Source organism: Anomalospiza imberbis, chromosome 2 (genome assembly GCF_031753505.1).
Source record: "Anomalospiza imberbis isolate Cuckoo-Finch-1a 21T00152 chromosome 2, ASM3175350v1, whole genome shotgun sequence".
Taxonomy (NCBI): domain Eukaryota; kingdom Metazoa; phylum Chordata; class Aves; order Passeriformes; family Viduidae; genus Anomalospiza; species Anomalospiza imberbis.
Window position 1 is genome coordinate 14,695,031 of NC_089682.1, and position 25,610 is coordinate 14,720,640.

The 25,610-nt window shown below is 40.9% G+C and overlaps 1 protein-coding gene across 4 annotated transcripts in view; it reads left to right on the top strand.

Annotated features, from left to right (window-relative positions):
• SMPX (small muscle protein X-linked) overlaps positions 1 to 25,610 on the top strand; it is a 42,620-nt gene that overhangs the window by 11,634 nt on the left and 5,376 nt on the right. For 3 of the 4 annotated variants that reach the window (XM_068179887.1, XM_068179889.1, XM_068179890.1), the window contains exon 4: positions 1,108 to 1,261. In XM_068179887.1, coding sequence (XP_068035988.1) covers positions 1,108 to 1,248 — 141 coding nt within the window. In that variant the 3' untranslated portion in view covers positions 1,249 to 1,261. Of the gene's footprint in view, positions 1 to 1,107; positions 1,262 to 2,647; positions 2,848 to 25,610 lie in introns of those variants that run through there. The other variant, XM_068179888.1, reaches the window with a different exon arrangement.

Here is a 25,610-nt window from a genome sequence, read left to right on the forward strand (position 1 = left end):
AGTCTATCAGTCAACAGAGAATGAAAAAAGAGGGCTTTACTGGCCAATAATATTTGACAAGTAATGTTGGAATTGTAAAAATTAAGTTAAATATTAAGAATTGACTGTTCACTGTTAATACACCTTTTCAAAAAGGGTGGCTAATAAATCTAAGTCATGATTGAACTCTAAAAAGCCCATCACAATAGGACATTCACAGAGTAATCAAAAATGAAAAAAATAATTTCATCATGAAATTATTTGTAGTAAAATATAAATTAATCTCTACATGTACTTGATTCTTCCTGTATGCCAGCTTTATAAAATACACAACAGGCTGGAACAACAATAAAGTAATGTCTGGAAATCTACTCCTTCAAAATATTACCCAGTCTAGGGTAGAAATGGTCTAAAATACCTGCTCTACTCACCTAGAAGCAATAGTACAGCTGAGGAAGTACCAAGGGCTGAAATACTGTGGTCCATTGAGAAATCAGCTGAGTTGCTCACTATTGTGTAATTGCTGTTATTTAACTGGCATTTTTACAATGTCAGCAAAATAACCATGGGGCACTACCCTAATTAAAACATAAAATGGCAAAATTCCTTCTGGTCTTGCAAATGAAGTTATGAAAAGTTACATTTCTACTCATGTTGAACTTGCTTGGAGCTTTTGGAGCCCATAACCTACTATCATAGCTCTTCTCCAGAGCTGCAGAAGTGCTTAATGATCTTCCTCTCCAAGTGTCTGGCAACTGTGAAACTCTCAAAGGAATTAGATGATAAAAATGGTTCTTCTACTTTTTTGTCATCTAAAATATAAAAGATTTGGAGTTGCCTTTAATTCTCCAGTTAGTTATTTTCTAGTAATTGCCTGGCGCTGTAAATTCTTACCCATTCTAATCCTCATTCCTCTACACTTATCATCTCCCATTCTTTTTAGAATGTTGTTAGACATTTTAGACAACAACCAAAAAATAATCTATCTCTTCATGCCTCCACCCTATTTTCCACTGGGATTGCCTTTAGTATAAAAACATAATTTCCTGTTTTTCAAATAACTGATCTATGCTCATGATGAAGAGATTGCTATTGCAGCAGGAAGATCACTGGTGTCCTTTTATGCAGAATGCTTCTGCTTCAACAGAGGAGGAGAAAGAGAAGAAGCTGCTCCCAGGAGCTAAGAAGCTTCCAGGTCCTGCTGTCAACTTGTCAGAGATTCAGAACATAAAGAGTGAGCTGAAATATGTCCCCAAAGCTGAACAGTAGCTGGAAGAAGCAGGTGAGTAGAAGAGAGCTTGTCTGCATGGCTCTGGGAGGAGCAGGCTGATCCAGAAACCTCTCTAAGTAAAAAGATGGCTTTTAAATTACTTCAATGGACCTGGAGTCACACCCCATAATTCAAAGAAAAAACTTTAGAGGTCATAATTGGGATTTGCTGTTATTTCAAACATAGATCGTGTTGGAGACTATATCCAATGATATATGGCACCCATCAACCAGCCTGAAGTAGTCTATTCAGCATACTGAGAATTTGGTGTATTTGGAATATCGAAGCCACCTTAAAAAGAACATATTGCTTCATAAGCACAAGTTCCACTTTTTCAAAATATTGAACTTGCATTTTTACAATATAACCACAAATGAATGTTTTACAATGCAAATAAATTTATTGCAGTGATGGACAAGTAATATTTTTAAAAAGCTCATTTGGAATATTAGTTATTTGGTATTAAATTATTTATGTAATTCAAAATTTACATACTAATGGTTCCATGTATTTGATCACACAAACATACCCAATGCTATTTGTGTCACTCCAGGACTTGCTGTATTCCAGCACAGGAAGGACATGGAGCAGTTAGAGCAAACCCAGAGGCGGGTCACAAAGGTGAAGGGAGGGCAGGAGCATCTCTATGAAAGACAGACTGAGAGAGTGAGGTTGTTCTGCCTGGAGAAGAAGAGGCTCTGGGCAGATCTCACTGTGGCCTTTCAGTACTCAAAGAGGGCTTTTAGAAAAGATGGGGACAGAATTTCTAGTAGGTCTTCTTGTCACAGGACGACGTGTAATGGTTTTAAACTTGAGGACGCTGGATTCAGACTAGATATAAGGAAGAAGTTTTTTACAGTGAAGGCGATGAAACACTGGACCAGGTTGCCCAGAGAGGTGATAAATGCCCCATCCCTGTAAACATTGAAGATCAGGCTGGATGAGGCTCTGAGCAGTCTTCCTGGTCTAGTGGAAGCTGACTATGCTTATTGCAGAGGGGTTGGACTAGATGACCTTTAAAGACCCCTTCCTTTAAAGCCCAAACCACTCTATGATCATTTTATTTAAAACAAAATATTCAGCACTTCAGTGCCAACTTCAGAATAATTTATATCTGATTTCAAACAAGACCCATAAACCTTTGTTGTTCTACATTCTGAACCTTATAGAAATTAATGTTAATTTCTGTCCATTAAATTATCCTTTGATTTCCTTTGAAAAGCCTGAGTAGTAAAGATATGTCAGGCACTTACAATGAAAACTCAGATGTACAGAGAAGTTTTAATACAAAAAAAAAATCCACCCTGGCTACAGTAAGAAAAAGGTAGTTGTGTCACATAATATTCACCTCAATTGCTAGTTGTGCATACTGACTGATAAATCCTTTTTATCCTGAAGAAAGGCAGAGGAGTTGAGCAGGAGAAAATCATCTGGAATTTACTGCACAGAAACATAAATGAAGACCAGAGGAAAACAGAAAGCAATGCAAAGGGGTTCTGGGAATGCAGAAGTGCTAAGAACCAGGAATCTTAAAAGAAATGGTGTATAATTTGAGTGCACTACCTCAGTGCACTCTGCATCATTAACTTATTTTTTATGTACACCATAAATACGCCATTTGGAAAGAAAGAGTGTTGAGTCTTTTCTTGCTTTTACCCTGCTGTGTCATAATGTTCCTGATATTTTAAAGACGCAACATTGTCTTTCTCTTCAGGAAACTTGGGGTTGGGGGGGAAATAACATTTTGTAAAATGCAACATTTTAGTCATTTCACTATAGCACTGCCCAGAGAAATATGAATTTTTAATATGAGGCTTTAAAGAGGTTTTTTTCCTGTAAGAGGTATTGCAATGTAAATTTAGCCCCATAGTTATTCTCAGATGATTGCTTTTTTAAACATTTAAAAGCTTTTTTTAGTAATTACCTTACTGAGAATCTGACAGAAACATTTAGGGCATGCTTAGATGTTCACTCTAAAGTTTTCTACAGAAAGCTCAGCAAAGTAAAGGGCTTCTTGAAAGTAGTGAGGTTATTATGAAGTAATTTCTGACTCTGTCCTTTCTTTTGATGTATTGGTTATCAAGTTCTGACAGGGATAGAGATTTCTAGATTTTGGGTAGTGCAGTCACAGATCATATCTGAAAACTCAGTTTCCACAGGAGTTGCAGGTACAGTACTCGCTGGAGCCTGTGAGTTTGGATGTTGTGCAGAACTAAGCATGTGCATGAATTCCACATAAAATTGAGATGTAAATTAATCATATGCCACATCCAGCAGCCTTGAATGATACTAAATCTAAGGACTGTTCCCTATAAGAGGAAATTCATCAGATCCAGTGCTTAAGTTGTGGCCTGCAGCCTTGTATAAAATATGATATTGTCAGAGAGCTGCTTTATGATTGATCAAGCAAATCCAGAGAAGATTATCTCAGTCTGCAAGAAATTCACAGTCACATATGCCTGATATTTTGCTCCATCTACAAGGGTTTAGAGATCATCCTTTGGCTGTGATGATCTCAAAAGAATGGCGAACTGACTGGTCAATGGAATATGCCTGTGCACAGTGTGTACTGATAGATGAGGGTGTTCTTTGGTTTTCATAGTTTGGAAATTAATTATCTCTTACATCAGTACTATAATCTTCTCAGATATTCATTATTGAGGGATTTCCCTTTGATAATATTTTTTTTGTTTCTTGTGGTACTCTGTAGGAAATACCTACTTGAAACAGTTAGAATAACTCCAAATACTCTGGATAATTTCCATTATTCTGTGATCCTATAATATGATAAAATAAAAAAAAAAATCACAAGTACACTTTAACATGCCACAGATATCAAAGCTTTTAGAACCACAGCAGTTATTTCCAACTTTACTTTCTGTATTGTCATATTTCATGGTTAGTTTCAGTAAATTGCAAGCTAACATGATTAATTTTGTATTAATTTTGATCCATGTTTTCTTGCTCAGTTTAGGAAGCAAACCCAGCAGCAAAAAAAAGAAACCTACAAAACATTAGGTTGGTTCATTATTTGCAAACCCATCCCTACTCAATTTGCACTTTAGAGCAACTCCTGTTAAAGATCTTTGGTCTTGCTCTTTGCCAAATTAGGAAACATGAATAGACTTGCTAAGATCATAGTAGTGAGTAGAACAGTTTGTGGGAGGAATGTAATTAGGGAGATGTCATGATACTGGATCCACTGAAGGCCATCAAGTGCTCCTCAATTAACATATTACTGTAGTCATCCCTTATGGGGATCTGGTCTATCATCTATAATTAGCTAATTAGCATAAGCTGTCATAAAGATTTATTTTCTTCCATACCTGTACATGACGTGTTACATGCAGCTAGTTTTAATATACAACGTGAGTTATGATTCATTTCCCTTTTCTCCATCTACAGATTTTTTTTCTGCTTCCTTCACACCTGGACATTTCTACATGCACAGGAATGAAGCATATTCAAAACAAAATAGTAGCAAAATATCATACACTAAAAATATATGCCCTATCGAATAAGTAATGGTAAGAAACATTTAGTTTGTGACAAATGGAGCTTGCTGTGGCTGAGATTTATTGCCAATTGTTGTGATAACTCATGTGATAACTAGTGTGGTGGTTGTACTTGAAAATGAGCCTGAGCACAAACTGGCATTTCACCTGAGAATATAGATCATGGCAGCCAGTTACTTCTGCAACTCCTGTTCTTTCTTCATTCTGTATCCCTTCACCTTTTGTGTCCTGAAGTGTGGAGGGCTGTGTAACAAATCTTTTTATAGTGAAGGGCCATGGAGTCTAAATGCTGGACTTTGGTTTCAGAGGACCTAAACCTTCAGCTAAAGTGGTCTAGTCCTTTCCTCTTGAAGAAGACGTTCTTAGTGGAAGAACTTCTCAAAAGGCAAAAAGAGAAATTTACTCTCTTGAAGCTACAAAACAGTCTGTCATGGACACAAGGGCAGCACTCCCAGCACTGTATTCTGATTGTGTTTGGAGAAAGGAATTGTCAGGATCCCCATTGCAATGTTGATGAGATGGTTTCTCACCATCTGATGCAGTACTTGCAGACAAATTGTTGTCTTTACCCGGAGCTGGGGAGGATGGTTTGATTGTAGTAGTTAGAAGGTAGTTCTGTTGTCTGGTTACAGAAGCAAGGGAACTGTATTTTGAATTTGAAAAACTAGCAAAAGTTTCCTAGGGCAGGTTAGCCTTTGCATTATGCAAAGAATTCTGCCCCACATAAAATGAGAAATCTTGTCAGCAGAGCAGCCTCTGAGATTGGCATCACTTGGGGAAAAAGAAAGGGGAGAAAACCCTAACAGAAGTTCCTTAGGGTATAAAGATCTTCTATCCATACACACAAGATGTTCCTTGGTGTTGCTATTAATTATTTACATTAAAAAATGTGTTGATCACCCCAGGCTAAAAATGCACATTATAACTTTGCCCACTAAAGTTTTAATTACAGTTTCCTGCTATATATTGCTCTAAAGCTGCCCCTCAGTTAGCAGCAGCCATTTACCTCTCCCGGTGTCCCTGCTCTGACACACAGGTTAGTGTTTTCATCTTATTCCTGAGCCCACATGGATCAGAGGGGTACAGTTATACTGTAGTACAGTTACAAGCAAGGTTATTGCTTTTTTTCTCCACAAAAACAACAGTGCTTTGCTAGTAGAGGAACTCTGACTTGCTGTGAGCTCTTGAAATAACACTGCAGTTTTAGGAATATGTGTTCATTTAATTGAGTCCCAGCAGCCAAAACTTGTGTGAGAGAAGGGAATCCTGCATGCCAAGGAAGGTCAGGAGATAAGATTTCCTGGAGTGGGAACTATGGGGTGCAGAATGTGCATCAAGAATTTCTGCAGGACCCTCCTGCCAAAGTCAGAAGGGCCATGGGGAGATCTCCTCTGTGTGCATAAGTACCTAAAGGCAGGGTGCAAAGAGGACACAGCCAGGCTCTTCTTGGTGGTGCCCAGTGACTGGAAATCCCCCAACATACTCACTTTGTGGCCAGTGTTAATTTCAAAGTGCTTCTTGTCTTCTTCTATCTATGGTTTCCTACCATCCTGCTGGTTTTGATTCAGAACTCCCAGACCAGCAGCACTCAAGGATTTCATGGCCAGCCACCAATTTTGTCAGGTCCCTTCTTCTTGTAAAATTTTCCTAAGAAACTAAGTATTTGGAGGCTTGTAGGATTTTTAATAGCATATTTAATGTTATTTTGGTTTGCCCTCCAGGTTTTTTGAGTCTACTTAAGATGTGCTTTCAGACTTTAAAACAGAAGAACTAGAAATTTCTTTTCAAAGAGAAAAATGGAATGTCCAGGACATTATTTAGTATCAGAGGAATCTTTGTAATCTTGTTACCTCCTCGAGGAAAAAAAAAAAAACAACATGTTTTTGTTTCCCAGAGTTTCTGCAATCAGAAGAAAAAAATTAGTTGCCATGGTTTAACCCCAGCCAGTCACTAGGTACCACACAGGCACTCACTCACTCCCCCACCAGAGTTGGGGGCAAGAGAATTGGAAGGGTAAAAGTGAGAAACTTGTGGGCTGAGATAAAACCAGATTAATAGGTAAAGCTAAAGTCATGCAAGCAAGCAAAGCAAAACAAGGAATTAATTCACAGCTTTGCAAGGGCAGACGGGAGTTCAGCCATCTCCTGGAGAGAAGGGCCCCATTGCACATACCAGTGACGTGGGAAGACAAACACCAGCACTCCAAACATCTCCTTTTCCTCCTTTTTCCCCCACTATATACTGATCATGATGCCATACGGTCTGGAATATCCCTTTGGAGAATTGGGGTCACCTGTCCCAGCTGTGTTTCTTCCCAACCTTCCACACACCCCCAGCCCCTCATCAGCGTGGCTGTAGGAAAAGCAGAAAAGAAAAGGCTCTGTGTAAGAACTGCTCAGCAATAATAAAAAACATTTCTGTATTATCAGCCCTGTGTTCAGCATAAATCCAAAATTTAGCCCCATACCAGCAACTGTGAAGAAAATTAACTCCACCCCAGCCAAAGCAGCCCAATTTCCTCTACCATGGCCTGCAGCTGTCTGTCCTGAATTGAGTCTCTAGCCCAGCACAATGCTGTGGTAAGCCCCAGCACACATCAGTCCTTTGCAAGTCAAGGAGAGATTTCCTTCTTATTCTCTAGCTGAATTGTGGAAGAGGAGGGGGAGAACAGGCTGGAGAGAGTCTGCCTTCTAGAGGCCTAAGAAGGCTTGAAGGTGTGTGTTAGGAGGTTAATTTTGCCAAGTAAAGAACAGGGCACATTCTTATAAACTACAAATGCTTCTACATAAACTAGTTAGGAAAAGATTCTGCTTTTGGTTTTGGAAACTGACTAATAACTTCAAAACAAACACTGAAGAATCATAAAACATTTTGCTTCAAAGCAAACTACAAGAACAGATGCTTGTATTTAAAAAAAAAATAAAGTCTTTTATTTCCAAACTGTATATTCAAGCAGAGCTTTTTTATTATTATTATTACTGGAAGAAACAAACCTAAAGTAATAACTTGAAGAAGTCTGTCCTAATTTTTAGAAGATGAGTATGTTACTAACTGCTCTATCTACACCATACACAAGAGAGTTTGCAGACATGTGGAGATGGACAGGCCTCTACACAGAGACAGGAGAAATGTCTTCATTGAGCCTCTCCCTTTGAAACATTAATGCACTTAAAGTAACAAAATACTTCCAATGCTAGCAATATGGACCCACAAATCTCTGCTCTGTTCTCAAGTGAAAACCATTTCCAGAAGAAAGGTCCAAGAGTTTTGTTTGAAAGATGAAAATTTTCATAGGTCACTGCTATTTAATAACTGCTTCCCTGTGGTCATTCTGTTGATTACTTAGTCCTGAACTTTTGTTAGACTCTTTTATAAAATAACCCCTCTCTTTTCATTTGTGCTGTTCATGACAGATTTTCATAAAAAATAAACTTTACACTCAATTGCCTGAGTGAGATGCAATTTCTGGGATGACATCCCTCAGAAGAAGCTCAGAAAGGCAGGAGGTCTTGTGAGATACCAGATGTTGAGGAATCAGTGAAGTGTGAAGAAGGAATACAGTCAGCAGGCTTTTTCTTGCTTATCTTTGCTAGATGTGTTAAGAGTTAGCCCATGAACTACAGCATCTAACAACAGGTACTACTGGAATGTACTCCTCTTGGAAACCTCAGAACAGAATACCAGGAATCCCTAAAACTTCAGTTATTTGCTGTCTGAACAGGTCCAAGTATTTAGATGAAGGTCCTGTGACTTGAAAGACACCTATCCCAAGTCATATGCAAATAAATCCATGCAGAACTAGTTGTAACCAGGGAACTGTGGACATTAGAAACTGGAGAGCAGGAACGAGATCATACTAATCACTGTTAGAGAGGTATGAGTGAGATGAGAACAATGCTGTTTCTCTCTTCCTGGAAACTGTCCTGCTGGTGTTAGGTATGCCTGGAGCAATCAGACACTGTAATGACAGAAATCATCTGAAACACAAAATAATAAGCAATTCCAGTCATTCCCACCCTATACAGTTCAAAATGTGTTCAGCACAAGGTTTTCAAGTGCTACATCAGAGTGAAAAGGCTAACTGCTTTGGAATACATGAAGTGTGACTTCCCACATTAGTAAAAGCTCAGATAGTTTTATCAAATCTACATAAATTGTAGCCAATTAAGTTGACAGTATGATCTGAAATATCTCATCTCTGATGTGATAATCAAACAAATTTTCTTCTAAATTTAGTGCCTCATCATTTTGTTTTATAGATTTTATTCATTTCATTTGATAGAAGACTGCCTAATTATGTTCTCACAGCCTTGTGCTTAAAAACCACATAAATTACTGCATTACTGTACTTTGTCATCTCTTGCAGAACTGGCTCAATGAGCCTTGTCACCCCTGTCCAGACGCAGACCATCTACAAGTGTCCCAAGCCGTGCTTTGTACTCAGGACTACACCTGCTTCAGCCACCAAATTGCTCCTGGTGTGCCTTCTTTTAAAAAATGTAGCTCTTTTGGTGCCAAGGCTACCTCTGTTTGACACTTGTTTGCAAATTTCTTCAGAGAATAACATTTTGTAGTGTTTGAGCTCACTGTGTGTAGGTAGAGCATCATATGTAGGTAGAGCTCACCAAGACACTGATCCCAAGATCCACTGCCCCATTGTCAACACTACTGAGGAAATGCTAAGCTTCCTATTGTAGTTGGGTTTTGCTGATCCTATCTGCTGCTGGTTTAATCTCCTAATTTCCCTTTGATTTGCCAAAGGAGTCTCAACTATGCTGTATTTCCACATGAACAAAGGACACAGCATAAATGAGCATTTCCCTGCAGAAATATGTATTAGTTTTACTCTCAGTGTTGGTCATAATTTATTTTTCAAATTTGATTTGCTGCAGGTTTTAGCTAGATGAGACTCAGCTGAACTAACCTCTACTTCAACTTGGGAACAAGTATAATGCCTGGCTCTTTGTCCTGCCATTTACTGGTCATAACAGTAGGGCTGTATTTGCTTCTGACTGCAATTGACTGAGGTTCATGGACAGGCATGGGTTCAGAAAAGCAGAATAAAGCCCGCAGTCCTGCTGTTCAGAACTTACTCCCCTACCGTGGTAAAGTTGATGTAGCATTGCTTTTAATTTAATAATTCAGTTTTTCAATGGATAAAAGAAATAAATTGAGTCCTTCAGCTTTTCGCTCTCCTGGGTCTTTGTTCTCGTTTATTGCCTTGGAGCACACCTTGTTTTAAAATTGCTGTTACTCCCACGTGAGTTTGCAGAGCCTTTCAGGGCACGGAAAAGCAATCTCGGAGCAAGTAATGGCTGTGGCCGGGAATGCACTTAGGGAAGGAGGCGCTGGCCGGGCTCGCCCCGCTCCCCGGCACACGAGCCCGGGAGGAGCGGCCGTGTCCGCAGCCACGGACCGAAACGGGGCTGAGCACAAAGGGACAGCGGGGCTGCTGAAATTGCTTTCACTGAGGAAACATCAAAGAACAAAAAGCTCTCCCCAAAGCCAAACTGCTCCTGTTCTGAGGGAAGGATGATGACAATAACTGGATATTGCTGTTTCAAAGCTTTGGAACGTGCTGCCTTTGTACAGAAGATGAAACAACACAAAGTATGTACTGAAATGGAAAAAAAATGCACATGCAAAGACTTGAAACCAAATATTTGAGCTAAAACAGGCAGAATACAGGGAAAAGAACACCTTCAGTTTTTCTCTGTTTACAAATCACACTGCTCTTGAGTGCAGTATCCTTCCCAAAGATTGTTAAAGATGGGATAGAGTATGTCCTCTGCTAAAATTAATGAACGTTCTCAGACCTCCATTAAATACTTAATGAAGGATCTCAAACCTTTTAATTTTGATTTTCTCAATTTCCTTGGTTTTGTGGTTTTGTCTGAAAATATTTTAATTGATCTGTCTCTTCAGGCTTTGAATAGAAGCATTTATTTTTGAAAAATATGTAATATTTCTATCTTTTAGTTCTCAAGAAAAGAAGAGCTCTCTCTGAGAAGATGAGACATATTTTCAGTTTTTCAGTCCATTTTGCTGAAAGTAAAGTGAGTCCGGATGGCTAATATCACACACGTACCCTTTTTTGAGTTTAAGCCCTTCATTAAAAAAGTAACAAATAATGTAGTAGTGCATCTCTTTCTGCTTTCTATATACTTCTAAAATTTTTATTCTGGAACAGAATCAATATGCTATCATATATGTGAATAATTACTCTGGGGCAAATTAATTCTGCAACTAAGTGTTGTCTGTCTCCAGTTACCACAGTTTAACACACTACTAGACAACACCTGAGCTGCTGCCGAGCTCGTGAATGTCCAAAGTCTGTGACAAACCATGTTTGTGTTCTGCCTTACATGTGTAGAAAACAAGAACCTGGCCAAACCTGTGTTAAAGCTGGCCACAGAACACCACAGCTCACTTGACAAGCAGTCATGGGCTATGTCCAAGTGTGAAGTGATCTGCAGTTGGGTTGAAGTTAAGAACACCTGTTTCCCTAAGGCAGGATGACAAATAAGGTGATCAGCTCCAACTTCATCAATGGCTTGCTTTAATAGACACCATAGAGGTGAGTGGAGGCTGGCTGTCAGAGAACCTTGTGCTGACCTGGGGCTAAAAGCCTCATTTTTGAGCTAAAGAGGAAGCAAAGTCAAGTCCTTGGGGCTCCATCTCCAGTGAGATTTTTGGCATCTTAACCATTTTCATCAAGGCAAGTCCATGGTATAAAATCATGTGCCACGGCAGAAGAGTACCTTGAGCCAATGGAGCATTCATTGACATCCCTCAGCAGTGTCTGGAATTTTATTAGCAGCACAGGGACCAGATCCATGTTGGGCAGAATGATGCAGGCAGCTCCAGATAGCCATCCAGGATGGCAGAACAACACCTTGCCCTGCTGTGTTCTGACCTGCCTCAGGGAAACACTTCATCTCCCTGTCTCCCAGTGTTCTCTTTGCCATGGAGGTGATCCTCTTGCATGATCTACCAGAAGGAACAGCTGCCTGAACTCCAGCTTCTGTAAACACTTACTGGCTCGCTGGCTCCATCACTAAAGAGGAGAGCTGAAGTGCCTCAGACCCTGAAAGCAGGCAGGCAGGAGAGGAGAACAGTTGACCCACATTATGGCACTGCCTCCTGCCTCTATTGCTATATCCCGAGGGACAGATGAAGGCCAGAACTATCTTCCCCTGCCAGGGTCCTCTAACATTACTCAGGGATAAATCCTGGCTCCTACCAACAGGAAATTGGCTGTAAAGAGATGAACAAGGTTACAGAGAGAGGAAAATGGAGGTAGAGAGTCCTGTCTCACACATAGTCCTCAGTGCCTCTGATCACACAGGTCCCTTCAGAAACTTTCTGCCCTGCAGAAACCCACACTTCTGCCATCTCGAGAAGATGCCTTTGCATGTGCTGTTAGGAACCCTTGAGACACTTCTGCAAGCAGCATGGTGAAGCTTGTGTGGAAAGCTCTTTAGACATAGCGAACAGAAAAAAAAATTAAAACAATCAGATTTTTTCCCCCTGGAGCTTCAGCAATGTTCTCAGTAAAGCCAGGAGACATTTCCTGTCACCTTGAATAAACAGTGTGAACTGTCTCCTCCAGATATGCTCCAATTTTTTTTTAAAAGCAAGTAGAAAAATTTGCAAATATGCAAGAGAAGGGATGTGCTGGTGGCCCCTCCCTTCTGCCTTGGCTCAGTGGTTATCACACATACACAGCCAGGAAGCATGAATAAACCAGGTCAGGTCCTTCTTTGCCTCAAAAGGATTAAAACCCACAATTCTTGCTTCCCTGGAGATTGCAGACTAGCTTGGTAGGGGGGTCCTTTCTAAGGAGCTAACCTCACCTAAAGCTAAAGCTCACCTTCTGTGCAGAAATGAATTAATCTGTAGATAAGTCAGCCTGATGGCAGCTTAGCAATGTGGAGCTCAACTGACACTAAGGAAACTTGCTTCCATGTGCCTTAGCCTGTGGATTACTGTGTACCATGTCTAAAGGCTAATTTGTGTAGCAGCAGTCTCCTCAAGCTACGATTTGAAAGAAACCAGGGTGGCTGCTGCTGTGTTTCTGTACAGTCTGATGCAATTAATAGGTGCTGAGGGGGACAGTCTCTGTGGAAACCCACCAAGCTTCTGGGTGCTGCTCAGGTTTACATGTCTCCCTGGCACTCAGATGAGCAAGATTATTTAAACTCAGGTCATTTGAGATGGACATGAGCACAGTTTGAGGTTATGGTGTAGCTGGTTCGTGGTTTTGAGGACCACAATTTTGGATTTAAGTACCTGCATCCCATTTGTACCTAAGGCATCCATTTTGCTGGGACTGTCCTCTAGTGGTAAGGAGCTCAACCCCAAGGTCACTTAGTGGGAACTGTGCTAATAAATCACTTAAGTGGATCTCAAAATCACAGTCCAAATTTGAATCTTCAAAGTGCATATTGCTCACTGTTGAGAGTGAAGGGGCTCTGTGTTTCTGCAGTCATATCCAGCACCTGTGCTGGTACAGCTGTGTGAGTGCTCCAGCAGGAGCTGCTGCACACCTTCTGAGAGGAGCCTTTCTGCCGAGCTGAGCAAAAGAAATATTTTCCACAGAAATTGTAGATCATGGCCATGCAAATTCAAAATCAAAATATAATTGGTCTCTGGTGCCTGTTTTTTAACAGCAGGTGATTCCTCTCAGCTTTTCCTTCTATTTCTCTGTGGAAACATATTCTTTATCTTTTCAATTTGTTTAGTCAAAAAACAATTTTCTATTTTGAAACATGGTGCCGTGAGAAAGCTTGGTTCTCCCATATGTCTTCCAGTCAATCCTAATAACTCATTTCTAAATGCTCACCTGTCACAGATTGCAAATCAAATATTACCACGACAGGCAACATGTTGTAACACTTTCATTTATGTTTTGGAGAAACCTATCTATTCCCTAGAAAAAGATGGGCTTATCTTTGAAACCCTAATAAATGACAAAATCCTATAAACACAACATATATGCATACTGGTTACTGATGTGAAAACACTCCACATGTACTGTAGATTTATGGATTTATGTATCAAATATTAAGCTACTTGTCCATAGACAAACTGCCCCACTACCTGCAATAGCTTTGAAGAAGTGAAATAATGTGAAGAATTGAACATATCCTGTACAGACCAGATGTCAGAATACACAGTTTTCTAATGCAGTCAGTAACATGTCAAGTTAAATTAACAGCCTGTATATGATGTCTTGGCTTCATGCTTTTCTATCTCTGAGGCAATTCTCTGGGTTAGGTGCAAGACAAATTTCCCAAGCTGATTAAGAACTCTCACTTTTCCATGGCAAAGGAGCCATAAAACCGAGGATGAGACTTAAATATGCAGAAAAGGCTGCAGAGAAGGTGGGTTATGTAAAAACTATGTTGGGTTTTGAGTTGGCAATAATTTTCTCACCACCCTTTCATTTTCCTCCCATTTGCTATATTTTTCAATATATTTTGCTTCATACAAAGTGCTAAGAATTTCAGGAAAAGTATTTGCAAAGTGCACAGAAACCACTAAGTCTCGATTTAAATGTATTGAAAATAAAACCACAGCCAACTTCTATCTCATCTGTGAGTATATTTGCAGGGATGTGACCATTGTCTCAGGCCCTCTTTTTATTGCACGTGCCAGAGTTATATTGAAAGAAAACAAGTGGATGATTAGTACCACAATTAATCATAGTTCAGTTGTGCTGTGAAATTATCTGTAGGCATATCAGACGTATACTATATTTATATGGAGCACTCACACATTATGAATTCTCTGAGAAGAAGCCATATGACCAGGAGAAAGTAGCTTTTTTAGAAACTGTAACTAGCACAGAGAGTCAAATGTGGGTTATTTGCAGTACAGACTGGGTAAGGTGGCAGAAGATGCAGAATTCATGATGAATAAATTGGGTATTGCTGCTCAAATAGAGATATCTGAGATTTCTTTTGTTTTTCTTGGAGAGGAGCATCTTCTCACTGTCTTCAAGATCACAGAGCTTGCTGCTAATGCATTGAGAGCAAAGAAATCACACTGAGAAAGCTTAGGGATAGGGATTGCTTCAGGTTTGGCAGCACCTGGCTGGCCCCAGCCCCAGTGCTGCCCATCCCTGCTCCTGCAGTGCAGCTGCACTGAGGAGACACCTGGCTCCACACCAGCCTCACAGTCGAGAAGAAGTAACTTCCCCTGCCTTCAGAGCCCAGCAAGGACCACTAAATGTCACTTCAGCTGACTGGGATCTCTGGGCACATCTTCTCTTTCAGTGGCAGAGCAGCACACAACACCGTGTGTTACTCTCACAGAGCTTCAGTGTGTCCAAGTGCCCACGATATCCCTGAAAAGTCCTGAAAGAGCTGAAATTACAGCAGAGCTATGTTCCTTTCCTGAGGCTTCCAAAAAAAAATCACAGATCCTGGCAAAGCCCTCACTAGTGTTCACTAGTGAGATGATCTCTCCTCCCCAGGGTGGCAGGTCAAGGGGCAGCAGCCCTCTGTTCAAAAAGGGTCTGTAGAGGTTTGCTGCATTTTTCCCTTTAACTCCAATAGCAGAAGCAGGTAGATTGTGCTGCTGCCCTTCTGTGTTTCCCTGGCTACCACAGAAATGTGCTTGTTTTACTTTCCCCAGTCTCTTCTCAATAGTAATGTAAAGGAACAGTGTGTCCTTCAGCTGCTTCAGCAATCTGAAGTGCTAAAAATGCAAAAAACTGTTTTCTGACAATCTTTTGTCTTCTTGTGCTTCTGGGTTTGCCATTAATAAAGACTATTTTTCCCCATGTACTAGTTTTCAAATGAATTGTGGTTTTGTCAATTCTATTGATATAATGATTTAGTACAGAACATTGCCCAAAGGGTTAATGGTGAATCTAGTTTATTTACACTGTTGATTGTTGGTAGGATGTGTGTTTGGGAATTTTTTTTTGGTGGGGAAAAAGAAAAAGGGGAAATAACTGTTACAGTGAGATAAATCCCAGTCAAAACATATCGGTAAATACTGCATCGTGGCAGTAACTCTTCAGGGAAACTAGAGGGCAAGCTTCTAAAGTACTTTGAGCTCTGTAAACCTGCAATTAGGTATCTCCTCAGCTTCCCAAAGAAACGCTAAGTGCCTCACTCCTAGGGGCTTGCATGTTTAATCAGCTAAATGCTTTCCAAATACTGCCCTGGGAGGGCTCAGGAAGCCTGCTGCATAAAAATAATAGTCATTGCTGTGTGTCAGCAGTCAAGCAGCTCCTATTGTAAGTCTGCTGATTATTATACCCAATATAACTGAGCTGTCTTTTGCCTATCCCTCCATTTGTCTCAAATTTTTGCCATGAATTGTGTCTTACTGTGTACTAGAAATCACTGTGGGCCAAATATTTTTATTGTTTTATTATTATTGTTATCATTCTTGTTGTATGTGTGAGTACTGCTTAGCATCTACATAGGGCTTGGCTTCTGACCCATTCATAAAAATAATTCTTCACTTCCTATGGGTCAGTCTTTGAGTCAGGGGGAAACTGGGTATACAGGTCATTTTTAGAGCTTGTAGTTGTCAAAGTGAATCTTGAAGGGCAGCATTAAAGTGTTTGTCACCACACACCTGAATGAAGATGCAGATCAATGCAGCAGGAGTCTGAGGCAGAGGCTGTGGAACCAGTTTAGGAATGCCAAGTTTATGTTACGCTGCATATTTAGGTAGTGCCCTCAGCTGAACCAAAAAGGAGGAAGAATAGCTGGTGTTAAACCATACAATTTACAGTTTTAAAAAATAGGATATTTCTCCTCTGATTTGGGAAGCTATGTCTAGCAACTTCTGAATGTTAGGACTCTTGAGCAGGGATTAGGGTTTTTGAGTCTGGCAGACCTGAAATTGCTGACCCTTGGAAGCTTCCAAAGTCAAAGAGCAGCACCAGCCTCCTGGGCAGCTGCTGGGATAAAAAACTGGCCAGATCAGTCATGCTCAGTGTTCCATGTTGCATCAGGAGAATTGCTGAAAGCAAAATGTTTCCATAAAAAGTTATACTTTCATATCACAAAACTTTCCCAGTGGAGAAATGTTCCATCAGAAAAATGTTGGACCATTTTGACTCTTGGCATACTCGAAGGTACAAAAACTCATTGCATTTTAAATAAATTTCAGCAGCCTCAGCCCATGCCAACTCTCAAGCAACAAATCAAGCAAACTCGGCTTTTTCTCCAGTAATTATCCAACCTGATAATTCTCTTGTCATTTTGCCCTTTTGCTTCACTGAAGGAAGAAAGGGCGTGTTTGCAGCACACCAAGATGCTGTTTGCTTCTATTTTCATTGCCCCAGAACTTGAAATTCATAAAAAATCATGATCTAAATATATATATAATTTTAATCCCAAAGTAAGCATATACAAACAACCCCAAAAATCACTTACCTTCAGGATACGCATGATAAGACTTTGTTTTATAAAACTTTTTTTTTAACATACCCATTTCAAAAATCAGCATAAAATGTCTTGATTTTTCAGGGACAAACATAAGACAACAGTCTGCCTTGCCAAAGTTTGAGCACATGGCTTTTGAAAGTCTAACCAGCCAACACCCAGAGCTTACACCTTTCTTCTCAACCATTAAAGTTGTACAAAAATGGAAAGCATTTGCAATAAAAAATGTGTGGCAGAGCTAGGATCCTGGACAATATGTGAATTCCTGTGGATAATGAAATAAAAATTAGTTTGATAGGAAGTGAAAAATGAGGCATATGGAAGCTAAGAGTGAGTGTTTATGTGCTTGCCATTTCACGTGAATTAACCTAATGTCTGCCTTATATTGTGTTGCCTGAATTTTATGATTCATAACAATTTTCCTCATACCATCTCATAGCTACAAAATTATGCGTGGTTGCAAAACAAGAACAGTAATGCTGAATCATCTTTTCTACATACCAGTAAATCTCTGAAGTAGCCTACCTCACTTTAAGTATAGGGGAAAGAAAACTTGGTATTGATATCTTAATATTTGAATATTAATAACCACTGTTAGGCTTTGTGTTCAGTCTTGACTGATTAACTGATGTTTATGTGAGTCATTTATCAACTCAGTATTATTTTAATATGTGCTTTTTATCATTAAGTTCCTCAATTAAAAAAAAAAAAAGAAAAAGCCATTGACTCCTCAAAAATCAGTTGTCAACAAAGACCAATGGCACCTTGGAAATGCCATGAGGCATTAGTGAGGGACTCCGTAGGCATCAGCAGCATGCCAAATATTTCACTTTTGACAGTCTTTGTCCCTGCAGCTCTAAGATCTCTGGCAAAAAAAACCCAAAAAAAAACCAAAAAAAAACCCCAAAAAATCTTAACCTTTTGCTTACCATTTTTTAATTTAAAAAAATACAGACAATATTTAAACCCTTCTCTGTATGTGAAAACCACACAGACACGAAGCAGTGCTGCTTAGCACTCAGCGTGTGTCTCTGGAGAAAATGCCAGCTTATCAGGAGTTTTAAGTGGCAGCCAGCATGACAATAGCAAAAGACATGAGCATTCAGGTGTGAAATCATAGAACCTTTCCAGCAGCAGCATTTTGCTGTGTGATAAGTTGCATTTGGATTTGTGAGAATGTTTCATACATAATTTCGGGTAAAGCTTTAATATTTGATTGGAGAGCCAGCACAAATGAAGTGCCAGCATAAAAGAAATCCAAGGCCAGTGCCTTTCTCCAGAATCTCTTTTGTGCAAAGCATCTTGAAAATCATTGCTCATAATTTAATTATGTAGCACAGTTGTGCCTTTTAGAGTTCATCTGGCATGAAGCAGAACAATCTTGAGGGTGAGAGCCCACCCCAACAATGGCTTTTTCTGCACTGTTTGAGGGACTACAATAAGACTGCCGAAAGGATTCCCTACCATAAAAATGCCAGTAAAAATAACATCATCTTTCTCCAAATTTCAGCCTCCCCAAATGGAATACTTTTCCAGCAAAATAAAACTGGGTGGCCCGAATTTTCCCACAAAAGCACAGAATATCTGAGGATTTTCAATTTCCTGAGAATTAATCCAAATTTTTAAACTAAATCGGGCCCTTTTGTCAAGAAGCTTTGATTTGTTAGATTTCCAGCTCTCTGTCCACCCCAAACAACATTTCTAAGTGCTTGCAACAGCTGTTCAGCAGCTCCAACCCTCGGTGCTGTGGCTCTGGTGCAGACACAAGCATTAAGATCATGACGAAGTTTTCCAGCCCGGGCTGCGGGAGGGTTTACAAGGCTGGGAGGTTCCTCACCGAGCGTGCCCGCGTGTGCCAGGCACGGCTGCGGCTGCGGGCTCTGAGGGCCCAGCCTGCCCAGGCTCTGAGGACCTGGCCGGGGCTCTGAGGGCCCAGCCTGGCCCGGGCTCTGAGGGCCTGGCCCGGGCTCTGAGGACCTGGCCCGGGCTCTGAGGACCTGGCCCGGGCTCTGAAGGCCCAGCCTGGCCTGGGCTCTGAGGGTTCAGCCTGGCCCGGGCTCTGAAGGCCCAGCCTGGCCAGGGCTCTGAGGGTTCAGCCTGGCCAGGGCTCTGAAGGCTGAGCCTGCCCAGGCTCTGAGGGCCTGGCCCGGGCTCTGAAGGCCCAGCCTGGCCTGGGCTCTGAGGGTTCAGCCTGGCCCGGGCTCTGAAGGCCCAGCCTGGCCAGGGCTCTGAGGGTTCAGCTTGGCCCGGGCTCTGAGGGCTGAGCCTGCCCAGGCTCTGAGGGCCTGGCCCGGGCTCTGAGGACCTGGCCTGGGCTCTGAGGACCTGGCCCAGGCTCTGAGGACCTGGCCTGAGCTCTGAGGGCCCAGCCTGGCCCGGGCTCTGAAGGCCCAGCCTGGCCTGGGCTCTGAGGGTTCAGCCTGGCCTGGGCTCTGAAGGCCCAGACTGGCCTGGGCTCTGAGGTTTCAGCTTGGCCCGGGCTCTGAGGGCCCAGCCTGCCCGGGCTCTGAAGGCCTGGCCTGAGCTCTGAGGGTTCAGCCTGCCCGGGCTCTGAGGACCTGGCCTGGGCTCTGAAGGCCTGGCCCGGGCTCTGAGGGCCCAGCCTGCCCAGGCTCTGAAGGCCTGGCCTGGGCTCTGAGGGTTCAGCCTGCCCAGGCTCTGAAGGCCTGGCCTGAGCTCTGAGGGCCCAGCCTGCCCGGGCTCTGAAGGCCTGGCCTGAGCTCTGAGGGTTCAGCCTGGCCCGGGCTCTGAGGGCCCAGCCTGCCCAGGCTCTGAGGACCTGGCCTGGGCTCTGAGGGTTCAGCCTGGCCCGGGCCCTGCGGCACTGCCGGGCGAGGCTCCCACGGCACCGAGCGCATGGGGCTGCCACGAGAGCCGGCAGCCAGGGCTTGGGAGCTGCAGAATAGCTTTGGTCCTCTGATCGTGCTGTCCCATGTGGGACGCGAGAGGGTTTGGCTTTTTGGAGCTGTAGTGCTTCTGGTGCGTTCCCTCACCATCCAGCCCAAAGGCTGTGGCCCCCACGCTCACAAGTCATTTCGGAAGCAATGCAGGAATCTTGTGGTTTATCTGTATAATAATCTGACCGTGTCTGATGTTATAAACGGGTCCACACTCCCGGTACTAAAAGTGATTTCGGCGTTTATTATAATAAAAAGAAAGCCCTAAAGCAAGGGGGCCCGGGGGATGAGCAGGAGCGTTCCCATCGAGGATGCTGCAGCGCCAGCGCTGGGTTCTCTGAGCAGCGATGTCCCCGATGTTCCAGGTGGAGCGGCACAGAGTCAGTGGGTCGGATGCCCCCTTTTTATCCTGTTTTTTTTGTCCCTTTGGATTGGTTTCTTTTTGGATCCTTCATTTGCATGAAGGTTTAAGGCACTTGATTGGCCCATTACAGTTCTGTCCAGGCTGGCTCGTTTCGCTGGGGGGTGGTACATTTTACTTAGGTGTATTATGGTACGTAGAGTACCGTATTTCTTATAACTGCCCTTTTCGCCCCTTTTACCATAACTAACAGTAAATGCTTAACAATTATCAACTATTTTACAACCGTTTCTAACCTATTTTTAACATTTGATCCGGATTACAGAGTCCAGTACCAGTAATCCTGTTCCTGCCTGTGTACTCCAGCTGCAGGCACCTCTGAGGTATTTTCCCCACGTCATCTCTGTCGTGGGCTGCCAGGTGCTGGCTGCAGGGAGCCTCTGCAGCAAGAGCACTCACCACGATGGACATTTTCTCCTAGCTGAAACTTTGTTTTCAGACACACACCCTGGCTGAGAAACCCCAGTCTTGCAATTAACTCTCAGAGTGTGCATTTCATATTGCATCACCACTCTCAGTACAAGAAAGATGTCCCATTGTTTTAAGTGTCACAGCTTATCTTTTACTTCTTCTTTTAATATTTTTATTGTTTATTATGTGTTTTTTTGTTTGTTTGATTGTTTTTTTTGTACCGAATATTTTACCAATCATTATTTTATTTGTATTAGTACATCGTCTGGTCCCTTCTGTATAGCTCTCTGCCTTTTAGACATCACATTTACCAGTCCATAATAGCTCCTCGAAACCTCTTTTCTTTTTCATGCTACTGCACCACCCAGCTGCATTGCTACTGGCTATTTTCCACCCTGTGCCTGCAAGCAGCTGGGTGGTTTTGGTTATCATTGGAGAAATCAATATTACCTCAAAGGAGGTAATAAAGACTTTGCAGGATCAGCCATTAGGCTTTGGCTTCCTTACTGATGAATTTGCTAGGATGATAATTATGAAGTTTCACTGTCTGCTGTTATGGGGAATGAAAATGAACAACCATTAAACCGTCCAAGAAATCCCTCTCTAATCTCACCAACATAAACTTTTTGCTACTTAAGCACTTTAAGTCGTTTGGCTTCATTAACAGACTATTTGGGTGTACTTGCTAATATGGTCAGGATGACACCCCACGACAGTGACCAAGCTCTTGAGTGATGCCTACACTGACAAATGCTTTTTAATGCAGATATTGTGAAGGTGAATGAGAAGCAGTTAACATGAACTCAGAGAACAATTTTCCCTATATTGATAAATAATTGCCAAGAATAATAATTATAGGCACACACCTGCGTGGACTTGGCAGAGCTTACTGAAGAGCTAGAAAGGAAAAGCTTTTTTTTTTTTTTCCTTCAGAAGACACTAATTTAAAAGGTAGAAAGTGCTGCAGCATACTTCTCATTAACAGAGGTAAAAAGAGCCGCTGCAGCTCCTTATCAACAACTTTAATCATAGCATATGGTATATGCTGCTTAATCTTTGCTAGCCATTATGAATCACAAATTACCTCACACAGTCCCAAAGCAACTGAAGATGGGTCTGCAAAATCTTTTTATAGGGGTGACACTTTAAGTTATGAGAATTTGTAGTAAAAATGTTAATGAAAAGCAGAAAATTGAATGAAAACTCTAATTTAATGTGAGGTAAACATCTGTTACAGCCACTGTGCTTTAAAACCTGTACAGCATGGAGAGAAAATTTAAAGGATAGCTCCAGAAAAAGTCATTGCAGAAGTAGTAATAATGCCAATAACAGAGTATACCTGAATTTATATAGGTTTTTCTTTGTAATAACATTTTAAAGTGCTCTGCATTATCAGTCCTTTAAAATTCAGTCTTTTTTAATTACTCAGCTATTATAAACTTCAAGATATGTTTTACCAGCTTTAAGAAACTTGGTTTTTTATCTTTCTAGACAATGTATTTATATCAGCATTTGTAGTGAATCCATTAGCTAAAAAAACCCATGCTCATTAAGGTTCTACTTCATGTAAATGAGAACTGGCAGCCCAGCATAATGTTTTAGGCAGCTTTCTGATCCCAGCCAAGAAATGCCCAAACAAAAGCAAAATTATAACTAGAAAGGCTAAAGAGATGTGGAAGTTCAGAACACATTTCCATGCTCTAGAGGTTGTAGTGTTTGTAGCACACGACAAATCCCAAAACTCTCCAAAACTCTTGAATTAGTACTAGTCAAGAGGTAGGGCTATTTGTTTATTTTTCACTGGAAATGCTGATATCTGAGGGTTTTTTTTTTTTTTCACTTTTGAAACTGCTACTTATTGCAAGATCTTGGGCCACATATGTGTGGATCATTGGCATCTGGGCTCCACTTACAAAAAAAAAAAAGGCAAAATAACAAATGACAGGTATCATGTCTTTATGGATATTAGGTCCTTCAGAGAACAAATATTTAGAATTCAAGTTGATCTGAAAGACTTCTATTTGACAGCTGTCATTTCAGAACCACTGAGTGAAATTGTGTCTTTTGCAAGTTCCTTTAGTGTCAAAGCTTTGTATCAGTGCAGGTAAGAAGAAATTTTGATAACAGTATAACACAAGGAATGCTTCCACCTGACTTTTCCTGTGTTAAATAAAGGGTCTATTGTGTCTGACTAGGCCTGCTGTTACACAGCACTTGGCTGCAGCTCCTTTGTGTGTGCACCGCCGAGCTGCAAACAGTGAAAGGGTCAAAACTGTCCTTCACTCCCCATGTCACACTGTCTGAACTGAGATTTAAATTAGAGAAAGAACATATATATGTCAAAAGGACCATATGGCTTTCAGTAATTTCTTCATAGTGAAGATAGCAATGTTTGTTATTTAAAAGACTATTTTTGTGTTTTGGTAGAAAATATTTTTTTGCCTAGAGTTCTTTGTCAGACAAATTGAAAGAATAAAAATTTTGACCTCTCTTTTTGTTTTGAAACCCTGCATGTATGTGTATGTGCAACTTACATTTCCATCTTCAGCTGCTTTCTTACATATTTTTATTGACTGTAGGTAAAGGGGAAAAAAAAAAGGAGATTAAAAAATAATTTTAAAAAAGGCATAAATGTTTATCTTTCCAGTATTTCACAGGGACAATGCCCAGAAAATATAAATGAGAGAAAACATATTTTAGAAGACATATGATATATGCTCAGCTATATAAGAGTTGTTCTTATTATCCTGACAGAAATATAACAAATGTGTTGAAACAATTTGTAAAAAAACCATGCAGGAAATTAAAATTGTTTAATTTAAAGTAGGATCTTTCATATAGTCAACCTGATATCGTTGGAAAGGAGTCAAGGGATGAACTCCCTCCCTTTTGCAACTTAAAACATCTCTCTGGCATCCCATCACAGTATTAATATGCTAACCTGGAGCACATTTGACTTCCTACTGCTTCCTCTGGCATCTGTGTGGACAGTGATCTCAATATGATATAAATATTAAAGTAGTTGCATGGCAGAAGCTGATTGTAGCAAGTGCTACCCATCAAAGGGAAGTGAGGGGAGAGGAATTAAAGCAGATCCCCTGGCACTCCAGGTTACTGTCTCCAAAAGGTCAAGGCTTTTACCAGATATGTAGGAGAAATAGAGAGTCTAAGGAGATAGTCTGGCTTTATTTCACCTTGACAATTCACTAGAGCAATGAAAAGAGACATGTCCCTGGATTTACCTTTTGCCCAGGTTTTTCCTTCTGTAGAGCAGTGTGTTTGTAATTCTAGGCTAATTCTGTTGAAGACTCACAGATGTTCATGACCTTTGTCCCCTTCTTACCTTACTGTAACTGATACCCTTTTCAGATGTCTTTTAAATGACATAATGGGAACAAAACTCTTTCCTAGGTCTCCTAATTCCATAAGAAGTCATTACCTTCATTTCCCACTTGCACTTTTGGAGGGGCATTTTCTAACCCTTTTTATCCATTTTTCCAAATGGTGCAGAATTTTCCTCAAGTAGCCATACCTGTTGTCTATGTGCAAGTCGCCTGGTATGTAATAAACACTTTCAGTAGTTTGCAATCTTTAGAGCGTGGATGACTTAAATCATGATCCACAGCCTGGCTAAACAGTATTGTGAAGACAAGGGCCAGTTCTCCAACTGTGAACTCTCTGTCTGCTCCCAAATAGAGCTCTCCTTGCTGCCTCTTTTTGAGGGCTGCATTTATGACTGAGGTAGTGGTGAGTAAGAGATCTATAAATGGGTTGTAGTGAGGAGTAAACATCATGTGGTCATTCACTTTGGAAGCTTGTTGAGTGGGAGGCATTTACTGAACCTTGGTGCACTTGCTATAATCACTGATCTTCGAAGTGCTAATGTCTGTTTTCTCCTGTGTAAAGTTACTTCTTATAAAAGAGGATGCCTTAACAGAATTTTGGGGTTAAATATATAGGGCTGGGAACTATTGAAATAAAGGAAAAAGAAATATTTAGTACCCAAGTGATTCATGCACGGTCTTATATAATATAAGCATATTAGCAAATGTGGTCATTTTTTTGCATATGTGGAGATACAGCCGAAATCTGAATGGATTTCAAGTTTCTTCTTCTTTCAGCTAGCATGCTCTCTAAGAACAGAAAACACTGACAACCAGAATTACTAGTGTTTTTTTAAGAATAAATATTTTGTGTGCTTGCTGTTAACTAGCTGGGTGTTTTCAGAGAATAAAAGGGGGATGCAGCATTAAAAACTGTAATTTTGAAAAAGGAAAAAATAATGAGATTTTACAATTAATTTCTTTATTTGAATTTATTTTTGAAGCTGCATCTGTGTTGAACAGCATGAACATTAAATAATTTCTTATATAAAAATAGCTACTGCTTTTTTCTGTGGTCAGAAACCTCAGGGATCCAGTCTTTTTTATTCCAGAAGCTGACACTGGCATCCAACCGACTGCAATCATAGCATTGCAGATTCTCAGTCAGGGAATGGAGAAGGTCTTGAGGACTGAAAACTCCTCTAATTCCATGATTCAAAGCGCTCCTAAGCATGTGCTTATGTCCAGCTTTAATCAGGACAACATTTAAGCATTTGCTCTCAAGTATATCCTTTTTTTAAATGGCTGAGGGCTGTTTGGTGCAAGGTTGATTGGAGCAGCGAGGGAGTCTGGTGATAACCTGCAGCAGCTGAAAGAACCA